At 36.8% G+C, this 13533-nt stretch overlaps 1 protein-coding gene across 2 annotated transcripts in view; it reads left to right on the top strand.

The window, feature by feature from the left end:
• Nucleotides 1-12037, top strand: part of NUP107 (nucleoporin 107) — a 49829-nt gene extending 37792 nt beyond the window's left edge. For both annotated transcript variants that reach the window (XM_043887717.1, XM_043887726.1), the window contains 11 exons: nucleotides 448-517; nucleotides 829-947; nucleotides 1640-1678; nucleotides 1990-2140; nucleotides 2462-2574; nucleotides 3192-3294; nucleotides 3885-4045; nucleotides 4651-4776; nucleotides 5156-5269; nucleotides 10940-11107; nucleotides 11703-12037. In XM_043887717.1, the coding sequence (XP_043743652.1) occupies nucleotides 448-517; nucleotides 829-947; nucleotides 1640-1678; nucleotides 1990-2140; nucleotides 2462-2574; nucleotides 3192-3294; nucleotides 3885-4045; nucleotides 4651-4776; nucleotides 5156-5269; nucleotides 10940-11107; nucleotides 11703-11810 (1272 nt within the window). In that variant the 3' untranslated portion in view covers nucleotides 11811-12037. The remainder of the gene's footprint in view (nucleotides 1-447; nucleotides 518-828; nucleotides 948-1639; nucleotides 1679-1989; nucleotides 2141-2461; nucleotides 2575-3191; nucleotides 3295-3884; nucleotides 4046-4650; nucleotides 4777-5155; nucleotides 5270-10939; nucleotides 11108-11702) is intronic.
• The last annotated feature ends 1496 nt before the right edge of the window (nucleotides 12038-13533 follow it).

Here is a 13533-nt window from a genome sequence, read left to right as displayed (position 1 = left end):
TTCACAGAGATTAAATGTTTTATCACAGTTCTCTGTTTCAAAAATAATGTTCAGCCTTGAGTCCCAATGGCAGTATCTTTCTCATACTTGATTTAGGTTTCCTAATACCCTTCATTTCCAGCCTTTTCTTTGTATGCATGCGTGTCGTGTCTGACTCTGTGTCCCCGTGGACTGTAGCCTGCCAGGCTCCTCTGTCCCTGGGATTCTCCAGGCAAGAATACTGGAGTGGGTTGTCATGCCCTGCTCCAGGGGATCCTCCCGACCCAGGGATCGAACCCCTGTCTCCTGCGGCTCCTGCATTGCAGGGTGATTGTTTTACTGCTGAGCCACTGGGGAAGCCCTTTGTTTGTATATGTTCCTTCAACACTTCATGTTTTTAGCTTACCAATGAGTATATACTATAGAATGACCATAATAAATTTACAGAAAATATAAAACATTTTTCAGAGAGTTCTAGAAGAGAATCAAGAACATTATCATGTAGTTCAAAAATTCCTTATCCTGGGAGACATTGATGGTAAGATATATTTTATTTTACTTTGCTTGAGTTCTTTGGTTTTTTTAAGTAATTTTGTAAAAAGTTATCAAAACAGTGCATATAACTTAACCACATCTTATCATCTCTATAAATATCAACCTGACTGCAACTATATAATTTTTAGAAAATAAAGTTTGAATTTAATCCAGAGGCTGTTTTATGTGGTAGTTCATAACAATAAGACAGTGAATTGATAGAGTGCTATATGAATATAATAAATGTCCTTGGATAGTGTTTGTATCTCTTTTTTGATTTGTATCCATCTAAATCTTTGCTTTAATGACTTGTAGGTTTGATGGATGAATTTAGCAAATGGCTTTCTAAAAGCAGGAACAGTCTACCTGGACACCTCCTCCGCTTCATGACTCACCTCATTTTGTTTTTCCGCACTCTGGGACTACAGACCAAAGTAAATAAAAATGAGCTGTATACTATTCTCTGCAAGGCTGACGCTTTATACACCTGTTGTCAGGAAAACATGCTACTTTCTGGTTTTTGTTTTCTAGAAATGGTGACCATAGTCTCACATTGTCACTCAGTGATAACTCACTGCAGATGACTCATTAGTATTCTAATCTGTGACTGCAGAATGCTGATGGCTACCTGGTTTGGAGACAGTTTATAACTTCAGTCCTCATCAGTACCCAACTCTGAATCAACCAGCTAAGCCAGCTGAACCAGACTGAAGTTTTCTGTGGGATTTTAAACCTTTGTTTTCTTTTTCTTCTGTCCGAAATGATTGGTACCATTTTGGGCAGAGTATGCATGGAAGGCAGAATGACATAGTAGTTGAAAGCTGGGGTTTTGGATTAAGAATCTTGGATTCACATTCTTACTCAGAAGCTTCTAGTGGTGTAAATCTGGGTAAATAAGACCTCTTTAAGTCTTACTTTCTTCTTCTGAAATGTGAACAATAATAGTAATTACCCACAAAGAGTTAGGGTAAGTTAATACAAGAAATTTGTTAAGCAGTTACCCCGGCATGTAGTTATTGCTCAGTGGTAAATACTAAAGTCATTATGGCAGGATTTTATTAGATATATTTGGTGGTACATATAAACAGCTGTATTTATAATTTAATTATATTTTTTTCCTATGAAGGAAGAAATTTCCATTGACGTTTTAAAGACATATATACAGGTAAACTCTGGTAAAACAGGTAAAATCAAATCCACAATTTGATTCTTTTTTTTCCTTTGACCATTTTAATGAAAACATAAGTCAGAATGATAGTATTTTAATATCTAGTGGCAGGAAGGTCATCAAAATGCATACCTTTTAATTATCATAAATACTTTCTTCTGGAATTTAAAATTAATCCTGTTTAGCTGTACAGCTCTGTATGCATCTCTCCTAAATATGTTTAAAATTTTGAATTGAACAGCGCTGCTGTTCCTAGAACTTGCTTTATTATTGACATATTAACATTTTGATCCTTTTCTATTTTTCAGCTTTTAATAAATGAGAAACATACAAATCTCATAGCATTTTATACCTGTCATTTGCCTCAAGACCTTGCTGTTGCCCAGTATGCATTATTTTTGGAAGGTGTTACAGAGTTTGAACAGCGCCACCATTGCCTCGAGCTGGCCAAAGAGGCAGGTAAAAATGAAAGGCTTCATCTGTTGGGCTCTGTAGGCAGATTATCATTTTGTCTTAGTAGCATATATCCTTCTAGTTTTAAATCCTGTTTCTCTTGAGAGGAAAAGAAGGAATGAAGTTTTCAATGAAATTCTCTTTTGGAATGAAATAACTCATACTGTAACTTGTGTAAAATATCTTTTAATTGTGGCATTTTCTTTTATAATTTCTTTCATATTTTAAAAAATTGTTATCCCAGATTTACTAAATCATTGTGATTATTTAAAGAATATTAGTGTGAATGATTAATTCTTGTTTTTGTCCCTTCAAAAAATTCTTTAGATTTGGATATTGCAGCTATAACAAAAACTGTAGTTGAGAATATTCGAAAGAAAGATGATGGTGAATTCAGTCATCATGACCTGTCCCCAGCGCTGGATACGGGTACTACTGAGGTAATATGAGGGTAAAAGAGGTGTGCTATGTAACTCTGAATAATCCCTCATGTTATGCTCTTCTAAATGTCTACTTTAAAATACTCTGGCTTCTTTCTTTTTTTAAGAATTTTTCTTTGTCAGCCAAGTTATGAAAATTGGCAGCAAACTTAAGGTCTTGTGTAAGGAATTGCTTAGTAGTAGTGTTATGTTAAAGGAAGCTTCTTTAATAGTAAAAACCTGAGCATTGAATTTTTACTCATCGGATTATTCTAGATACTTGATCAGTTAACTAATTTTTATGTAGTTTACTTATTCCTTATTTTCAGAAAAGAATAGAAAGTTTTATCAAGGAAAGAAAAAGTTGTAGAATAGCACTTAAAGGAATCAGATAATTAAATTGGTGGCACATCAGATATATAATTCCAGACTGACAGTCCAGTAAGTTTTTTCTGTAATTTAATAGAGAGCTATTAAATGTGAAAATAAACCAAGGAAAGCTATTTTTTCTCATAATTTGTATAACCTGAAGGAAAATATTCATTAGTAGTACAGATGTAAGCCAATTCTATTAATGTGCAGAATATCTTAGGAAAAAAGCACAATTGACATTTCTTTTTTTCCAATGAAATGAATAGGAAGACCGATTAAAAATTGATGTAATTGACTGGTTGGTGTTCGACCCAGCACAGAGAGCAGAAGCACTAAAGCAAGGCAATGCGATAATGAGGAAATTCTTGGGTATGCTCTATTTTATATTCTTTTTTCCAAGTTTTTTTTTCTGTTCTTAAGCTTTGTTGTTCTTCTAACCCTTCCAGTAGGGTAAAGTACAAAATACCCACTCTTATGGCTGATATTGTGAAACAAAACATATTTAATAGTGACCTTTTATGTCCCACTCAATTTTATATATAATCTCAAGGTTTTGAAAAATGGAATTTTTTTTTAAGACATAGTATGTAAAAGTAGCTGCGGGATTTCCTGGTGGTCCAGTGTTTAAGACTCCATGTTCCATTGCAATGGATTTGGGTTCAGTCCCTGCTTGGGGAAGTAAGATCTGTCATGCTATGCAGTGCAGCCAAAAATTGAAATAAATAAATAATGAAAACAAAAGTAGCTACATTTAATTAATCCTTTATGTGACTGTCACACTGAAATAAGGAAACGCCCAGCCATTAGGTAGAAAGATCACCCAAACCTTTAACAGAAGTACCTTGGGACCGGAAATGGTTACAGATCGCTATGAAAGTTGCAAACTAATAATTTGACTCCTTTAGAAACCACTACACAGAAATCCATATATATTGAAAAACTGTATATCTTTTCCACAGCCTCAAAAAAGCACGAAGCTGCAAAAGAAGTATTTGTGAAAATTCCTCAGGATTCAATAGCAGAAATCTATAACCAGTGGGAGGAGCAAGGAATGGACAGCCCACTTCCTGCTGAAGATGATAATGCTATCCGAGAACATTTGTGCATCAGAGCTTACTTGGTGAGATTGTAGAGAAAACCATGAAGTGCCCTTCTTTATGATGACTTTCCTGATTCACTGTCAGACCTTAAACTACTTCTTTGAAAAGTGGTGACTGACTTACTATCTTACCTCCCTTGTGACTGTGGGATTCACTATCCCTAAGAACTTGGAAGTCCTGACCTTGTTTTCATGTGCATGAGCCTCTAATCATTGTTAACCAACACACAGTGTGTTTTCTTAAGATTCTTTGAATTCTTAACTCAACTTTAGCACTTCTGCTTTTGGCAACAACTGAAAAAAAAGCAAGATAATCTGTATTATGACTAAAATAACAGCATACTCATGCAAAATTCATTCAACAAATAATGAAGTGATTAGCTAGGTTTTAGGACTAAGTCTGAATTTCTTTCCTTCCCTCTGGAAGCTAATAGGCTCATCAAGGACACAGATAAGCATGTGAATATCACATATTCGTAATTTTTTTGTATAAAAAAGAAATATTGAACAATTTTATTTCTCACTACTGCAAAATTACTTCTAAGAACCAGATTTTTAAAAATTTTGTTGAACATATGTGAAAAGTTTTCATTTTTTCTATTTTCCTATTTTAATTTATATTTTAGGAAGCCCATGAAACCTTTAATGAGTGGTTTAAGCATATGAACTCAGCTCCACAAAAACCTACCTTGACAACTCAAGCAACTTTTACTGAGAAAGTGGCCCATGAACACAAAGAAAAGAAATATGAAGTAAGTTAAATGTAGATGAGACATGTCTCATTGCATATCAAAAATACAAGTCATATATTTAAGGAGATCATTTCTTCAACCGTTATATTCCTATTATAAGTGTTGATCTTCCTTATTACTGTTCTGCTTTGAAGAAAGAAATCTGTTTAGTTACCTTTTTGTAGATAATTAACCAAACATGAAATGTACCTTTAGGTGACAATAGTGTTCATTTACATGGTAAACATTTTAGTGTATTGAACTGCAGTCTGTTGATGTTTAGTTTATATTTGGCTTACTGAATGTCAGTTCTTTAGAATGATATTCCATATATGTACATCTCTGTACTTTGCAAATATATTACAGTCTATTATATATCTGCCTTATATCTGTTTTCCAGATGGATTATGGTATTTGGAAAGGGCATTTGGATGCCCTAACTGCTGATGTGAAGGAAAAAATGTACAATGTCTTGTTGTTTGTTGATGGAGGGTGGATGGTGGATGTTAGAGAGGTAAGCTCTGAGCATTGTTTATAGCTAAAAGCAAAATCAAACAAGCTACATGTTTTTTTTTAAAGTTCTTTCTCTGAATAGGAGCAGTTACAGCTCTTGTATAACCTTTGTACTATATTATAACTGAACATCCCATAATTTAAGTCTAACCTGAAATACTAGTTAGGGAATATATGAATGTCTGATTCCTGGGTAAACTGTTTCTCCATATTTAATATGTTCACTCAGTGTAGTAAAATCTAATTTTTTAAAATTTTGGACCAAAAATCAATTATTCATGTATTCAACTCAGTCTATCGAGATGAAGATAAGTCTAGTAGAGTGAATAAGACATACATAAAGCGGTGGCTCTCACCTCTCAACTGTATTTTAATGACCTGGAGAACTTTTAAAAAATCCTGGGTTGATTGCACTAGTGGCTACCAGTGGGGAGAGAGAAGGAGGACAACATAGGGGTTGTGGGGAGGTGGGGGTGCAAACCACCGGGTGTAAAGTAGGCTAGGAGGACATATTGTTCAACATGGGGAGTAAAGTCAGTATTTTGTAATAGCTAAATGGATTGTAACCTTTAAACATTGTATTAAAACATAAAAACCTTTTAGAGTCCCAAAAAGACATGACAGTTAAATACAACATGTGATTCTAAACTGTATCCTGTGTTGGAGAAAAAAAGATGCTATTGAAGGACAGTGTTGAGTCAGTGATATTAAGGTATTGTATCATTGTTAAATTTTCTGAAGTCGTTAACTGCACTGTGACTATATTAGAAAAAAATTCTCCTTATTAGGAAATAAACTCTGAAGCATTTAGAGGTAATAGAACATGATTATGCAACTTGCCCTCAAAGGGTTTTAAAAAAAAAATGTGTTTATAGATGCACACACAGAAGCAAATCATAAAGTAGACAGGGTAAAGATTGAGCAAAGAAGGGTAAAGGGTATTGAGATATTCTTTGTACTATTGTTGTAATTTAGTTTGTTTGAAATGATTTTCAATTTAAAAATATTTTTAGATACCAAAAAGAAATACTGGGTTTCACCTCCACAGATTCTGGTTTAATTGGTCTGAAGTAGGGCTGGGCTTTTAAAAAAAAAAAAATTTAAATTACCTGGGAAGCGTGAATGTGTAGCCTGGGTTGAGAATCAGTTACAGAAGTACTAAATGCCCCCAAAAAAGCACATATGAAGTATTTTGTGACTTCAGGAAAAGAAAAAACCTGCTTCTACCCAGAAGAGATCTGGACGGAATGCTTAAAAGGTACAGCATTTGACTGAACCTCGAACGAGGGGTAAATTGGATGAGTAGAAGTGGGGGGAAGGAAGAATGCTGCAAGTAATGATGTTGTGAGGGAGAGGTATTGAGGCTTGCTCCTGGGGAGTGACAGAAACAGTGCATTTAGCTCAGTTCCAAGAATTAGAAATGCTGGATTCTTGGATAGCGTTATTTTGAATAGAAAAATCCTGAGTGTTTTTGGTATCTTTCCTTCTGCATCCCCTGAATCCTAATATAGTCAGTTCTGTCTTATTGTTTGTTTTGTTTTTTGCTACTACATTTTTGTCACTTTATTGGCTTCCATTTTCTGACCAGAAGCAAAACATTAAGGACAATTTGCTATTTAAATACTAAAAAATACTAAAGCTTCCCAGGTAATTTAAATACTAAAGCTTCTTAGGTAATTTAATTAAAAAAAAAAAAGCCCAGCCCTACTTCAGACCAGTTAAACCAGAACCTGTGGAGGTGAAGCCCAGCACTGCTTTCTTAGTTTACCACTACTGGTTGCTACTACTCCTGATATAGTGATAATCTTAAGTCTCCGCATCTTACATATAAATTCATAATAGAACCCTGCTAACTTCATAGCTTTGAACCTTTTTGTGTATGTGTGGGTTCCTTTTATTATTATTATTGAATTAATTCATTAATTGATTCTTTACTTTGCTGGGTCTTCATAGTTGCACGGGCTTTTCTCTAGTTTCGGCGAGCAGGGCCCACTCCCTGGTTGTGCGTCAGCTTCTCATTGCAGTGGCTTCTCCACTGGGGAGCACAGGTTCTGGGTGTATGGGCTCCGTGGTTGCGGAGCACAGACCCAGCTGCTCCGTGGCATGTGGGACCTTCCTGGACCAGGGACCGAAACCCTTGTCTCCGGCCCTGGCAGGCAGACTCCTCACCATTGAGCTGCCAGGGAAGTACAGTAGTTGTGAATCTTTAGCAGGTTCCTTAATGGTAAACTTTTCTCTCCTGATTTATGTTGGTGCTCATGAAGATAAACTGTCAGTGTTGCAAAATGCTGTTGTGTATTTAAGGTTTGAGAAGACTCAATGCCTTATTTATACTTATGTATTTGTTATTCTAAGTATTAGTTAATCTTAGTGAAAGTCACAGACACTTTGGAATATTTTTAAAATGGAGTTGGAATGGAAAATTATGAATGATACCATTTTGCTTACAAACATTTTAAAATCAACATTCTGTGTCAATCACTTCTTCAGATCTAATCCAAACAAGAAGTGATTTCTTGAACTAATTATAAAGGATGATATTTTGAGTTGAGTTTAGCTTAATACTCTTACATATTCAGCGAAGCAGAAAATTATTCAGGGCTCCTGTTAGCACTTAATAACTTGTATAAGAATTAGGAAATGGTACCCATTCTCTTACACAGATAGATTCCATGTCAAGTGCACATGACCTGTAGAATGGAGCATGGATTAGATTTCAGCAGCCACTCATTTACTGTCCAGCACCATTGTGCAAGGCACAGCTGTTCAACACAGCCCTGACCTGATATCTGGCTCTTATATCTGCACCTCACTTTTGACGTAACTGCAGGATGGTCCCATCCACGTTGGAGGCCGGTGGCACACAGGCAGGGATGGCAGAGCGCGTGGAGCAGGCAGGCCACCTCTGTCTACTCTTCACCACCTCTGCCGCGCCACATTCTGCTGGAAGCGCCAGCTGTCTTTGCCTTGCTTCCACTCTTCCGCATGCAGTCCCTTCATATAGATCAGCTAGTAATCCTTTTAAAATCAAAGAGAGAGCACTCTCCTCCTCTGATCCTTGTGATGGCTTCTCATTACACTTTGAATAAAAACCATAGTTCTTTTCTTGACCAACAGAGTCACATACACTGGTCCTGACTGCCTCCCCAGTCTTTGTATCCTACTCTTCTCCCCTCATTTGTTCTAACTTTCTGGCGTCCTTGATGTTCTGCCTGCAGTGCTCTTTCCCTGAGGTATCTGCGTGGATGACTCCCTTACTTTCTTAGCAGGGTACTCCAGTGTTCTCTCTCTCTAGGGACCCTGCTGCAGCCCCACCCCCCATCCTCAATAGGGTACATACATATATATACACATATCAACACATCCCAGTTAATGATTTTTTCTCATATATAAGGCACTGTACATCCCTGATAGAATCTTTTTGTTTTATATATTTACAGGATTTTTCAAAGCTTTTATTTATTCAGATGAGAAAAGTATCATAGGTGGTAGCAGAGCAGTTTGTTCTGTTTTCCTCGTGGCAGACGGCTGGGCCCGTCAGGCGTGATTCTGGATGCTTGATGGCAACCAGTCTGCTGGTGCGGCAGGCCCCTGCGGTCAGCAGAGGAGCTGCCTAATACTCGGCAGCAACAGGATTTAGGAGAGGCAGGTGCCAGAATCCATACTGTGAGACCAGGTTAACAAAAGCCAGCTGCTACTTTGAGTTGGTAGGAGATCTAGGACCGGCAGGTACTCTGCCTCTTCAGCATGGGGGAAAAGAGTATATTGGAGCACAAACGGAATGACCCGGAAAGAAGCGGTCCTCTCATTCTTACTAGGCTCCAAGTAGGAATCACCAATATGAATTATGAGTGAGGCCTTGAGGTGTTTTAAATCTACCTCTGAAGGGAATGAGTGCTTATTTGAGAAAATAAATGAAGATGCTTTCCCTTTTAAAGCTAAGAAAATACAAAGTTTGCATTCCTTAATATTTGCTTCCATGTATCTGTATCTCAAAACAGAACAAAAGATTGATAGTAATTTTTCCTATGTATAGAAACCTGACGTATGTCAAAGTTAGTACAATTATTCTTTGGTATAATTTCCAGATTACATTCTGTTGCTTCACACTTCTACTTATATCTACCTTTGAAAAATGTTTTAACAATTTAATCTCTCATGTGAACACATTTTTAATGACGAATATAATTGTCATAAGGAAAAAAATTTAATTAGATATCTTATTAGGCTTTTCAAAGGAACAGTTGTTATTTTTGTTTGTCCCATTTTCTTTTACACTATTATGCAGGACTTCCCTGGTAGCTCAGCTGGTAAAGAATCTGCCTGCAATGCAGGCTGACCCCAGTTCGATTCCTGGGTCGGGAAGACCCCCCTGGAGAAGCGATAGGCTACCCACTCCAGTATTCTTGGACTTTCCTGGTGGCTCAGACGGTGGAATCCGCCTGCAGTGTGAGAGACCTGGTTCAATCTGTGGGTTGGAAAGATCCCCTGGAGGAGGGCATGGCAACCCACTCCAGTATTCTTGCCTGGAGAATCCCCATGGACAGAGGAGCTTGGTGGGCTACAGTCCATGGGGTCACAAAGAGTCGGACATGACTGAGCGACTAAGCATAGCACACAACATATGATACATGTTATTTTTTGTGTCTTGCTTAGCATGCAGGATCTCAGTTCCTCAAGCAGGGACTGAACCCAGACCATGGCAGTGAAAGCCCAGAATCCTAATCCCTGACGAGGCCACCAGGAAACTCCTTATGTTTTGTTTTACGCTTAGTCCTATGGATTTCCTTTCAAGTTTTAAGATTATTTCAGAAATTTTGGGTACCTTTTTATTATTTGAATTATTTTACTTTCCAACTTTGTTATAAGAAAATATAGTGAACCTAAGAGGTCTATTCTTTTTTCTGTACTCGAGTGTCTACAGAACTTTTTAGAAAGATCCCTGTATACTTATAAAGAAATGCTCATTGTTTCTCTACAGTAAGTTTTCTCATATATGTTAGTTCTGTCCCATTCACTGTATTATTCAGATCTTCGCGTTCTTTTAATTTTTCTATTTTTAAAAAATTATACAAAAGCATCATAAATTCATTCTAAGTATTAAAAAAAGTATTTGCAGTGAAGCTGTCCTCCCTGAGCACCTCTCCCCTCATCCTGACCCTTCTTTCCCAGCAGGGACCATGGGGTGTGAAATGCCCTTGCAGGATGCCCGGTATCTGCCTGTTTCCTTCCATGTATGTCCAGGGGAATAGTTATTATTTTATATTCTGATTTTTGCTCTAGTCTTAACATTTTTCCTTTAATGCAGATGTCTATTTAAGACATAGTAAATACAGTTTCAGAAGCATTTTGTTTTCCTTATCAGACTTGTGACTCCTCTGAAGTGTATTTTGTTCATCTTCATGTTTTTTTGCCAAAAAATCGTGTCTACTTGATACTGTGATTGAAACCTTACCTTGGGAATATCTTCGTGGTCCGGTGTTTAGGACCCCAAGCTTCCACTGCAGGGAGCACAGGTTTGATCCCTGGTCAGGAAACTAATATCCCGCAAGTCGAGTGGCACGACTGAAAAAAAAAAATAGAAACCTCGCCTTGTTTTATTTTTAATGGGCCTAATAAGCTTTACAGAAACTCTTTAGCTTCTACCTGTTGCATTTTGGTTTGTGTGTAGGATGCTGAGGAAGACCATGAAAGAATACATCAGATGGTTCTACTGAGAAAGCTTTGTCTGCCGATGTTGTGTTTTCTGCTTCACACCATATTGCACAGTACTGGTCAGTATCAGGAATGCCTGCAGTTAGCAGATATGGTGTCCTCTGAGCGCCACAAACTGTATCTGGTAAGTGCTAGAGCATTTGCACTTTTCAATTTTAATGATTTGATGTCCTTTGTAGTAACATTTGGGGCGTCCCAGGTAGCATTAGTGGTAAAGATCCCGCCTGCCAGTGCAGGTGACATAAGGGACTCGGGTTTGATCCCTGAGTCAGGAAGATCCCCTGGACGAGGGCCTGGCAGCCCACTCCAGTACTCTTGCCTGAGAATCCCCGTGGACAGAGGGGCCTGGCGGGCTGCAGTGTATAGGGCTGCAGAGAGTTGGAGAAGACTGAAGTGACTCAGCACGCACGCACGTAGTAATATTTAATTTTGTTGAGATGCATATATTCTTTAAATGTTCTTAGATTTTCTTCAAGTAATGATCCAGTTTTAATGTTTGTGCTTTTTTATACAGAATATGTTTACATATCTAAGCAGTTGGAAGTTTATAGACTGGCCCAGAGAAGTAGCTTTGAGCTATGCTAATATACTGACCTCTGGCTACATAAATCTTAAAGAGGAATTTCTTCTTGCATTAAGCTAATCAGGTTGATTAGGTAACTATAAATTTACACTCTTCTTTGTTCTCATTCTTAACATTTTCTCTTTTTTAAAAACAGGTGTTTTCTAAGGAAGAATTAAGGAAATTGCTACAGAAGTTAAGGGAATCCTCTCTAATGCTCCTCGACCAGGGCCTTGATCCATTAGGATATGAAATTCAGTCATAATTCATTCAGTCTTTGTAATCTAGATAATTTCCATGATAAATGGAGTTTTTTTGTAAAATATATGTATTTATAATTACTGGTTTTTTTTCTTTTCCATTACCATGGGGAAAATGTAAAATTTAGGCTTTGAATTTTGTACTTTTAAGAATATTATGGTGAGACTTTGAAAATTTAATGTATTATATCATTTCCCTGTGTTTATTAATAAAACTATATAAAAACTAAAATTTTTGTTCACATGAATTCCAGGAATGCCCCTCTATGATGTAATAAGTTAAATTTTCTATTCTCCTTTTTCCCTCTGATCATAAGTACTCTGAAATCTTAAAATTATAAAAATAGAAAGTCCTGATACATTTTTAAGCCAGATATGTAATTCCTCATCATAAAATTTAGTGGTTTTTAAATATTAGAATTAATTAGATGAACAAAGCAAGAATGTTTTCTAAAATGATATTATGTTGTTATCTTACTTTGAAGCCACTTCTAGTTGATTAATTCTCATTCAGTAAACCTTATCTCATAAGTTGCAGCATGTAAAGACTTAGCATCATATCTGGCACACGGCAAACACTGAATACATTGGGGACTATAAAGTGAGTAAGATCTTATCTAGCCCTTCTAGTAGGGGAAATACAATAAATACGTCTTTTAAATGCCATTAAAAAATGCAAGTAATCTGAGTAGGAAGGAACTATTTCCAGCTAAGAGATTTCTGGGGAAGTAGTATTTGAGCTGGAGTCTGGGTAATGCATTGAATTTGCAAAGACAGATCAAGAAAGGAAAGGCACTACAAGTTTAAGAAATCAGTGAGCAAGGCCTGCAATGATGAGTGCGTGTTTGTGAATCAGCATTTGTGCCAAATTGACTAGCGTGTAGGACTTATAAATAGGAGATAACCAAAAGGGAGAATGTGGCTCTAAGAGGAAACGACATGTAGATTAGCAGCTCCCAAGGCTGGTTGTTCATCTGACTCGTCTGGTGAGTTTCTTATATGTATTTACAGATGCTGCCCCAAGAGCCTAGGATGGGAGTCATAGAATTTGTATTTGGCGTAAATATAATATACCATAAGTGATCTAAGTTCAGGACATTCTGGCTTAAATCAGAAATGGGTATTGATCCTTCTGTATCCAAGGCAAACCGGCAGTAGTTGACTATGAAACTGGCCTGGCATCACTTAGGAAGAGGTGTAGAGGTTTCAGACTCTGCCTCAAGTTTTGATTTTTGCTAGTTCAAGTGTTCCAAAGATGAATTGTTTACCTAACAAAACCTCTTTAATTCTTATACCTAATAAGCATCCATTTAGAAAATGAGGTAGAGCAGTATGAACCGACGTGAAAGTGTAAATCTAACAAAATGTGTACAGGATTTTATTCAGAAAACTACAAAATGCTAATGAAACCAAAGGAGCAAAATAAGTGGGGAGAGATACCATGTTTATTAATCGGAGATTCAACATAGTAAAAATTTTAATTCTCTCCATGTTGGTGTACAGGTTTAACACAATTCCTATGAAATGCTGGCATAAGACAGAATTTGTAAATTGGTACAGTGGAATTAATGCTAATTTTCTTAGGCGTGATACTGGTATTGTGGCTGAGTAGGAGAGTGTTCTGGGTAGGAAACATACTGAAATATTTAGAAATGAAAGGTCATGAAGTCTGTGCTTTACTGTGAAATGGTTTAGCTTTAAAATAAAAGTCTACACAGATGAAGCAAA

This window comes from Cervus elaphus, chromosome 3 (genome assembly GCF_910594005.1).
Source record: "Cervus elaphus chromosome 3, mCerEla1.1, whole genome shotgun sequence".
Classification (NCBI taxonomy): Eukaryota; Metazoa; Chordata; class Mammalia; order Artiodactyla; family Cervidae; genus Cervus; species Cervus elaphus.
Note: the sequence above shows the minus strand (reverse complement) of the source record. Positions and strands in the feature narration are given on the sequence as shown.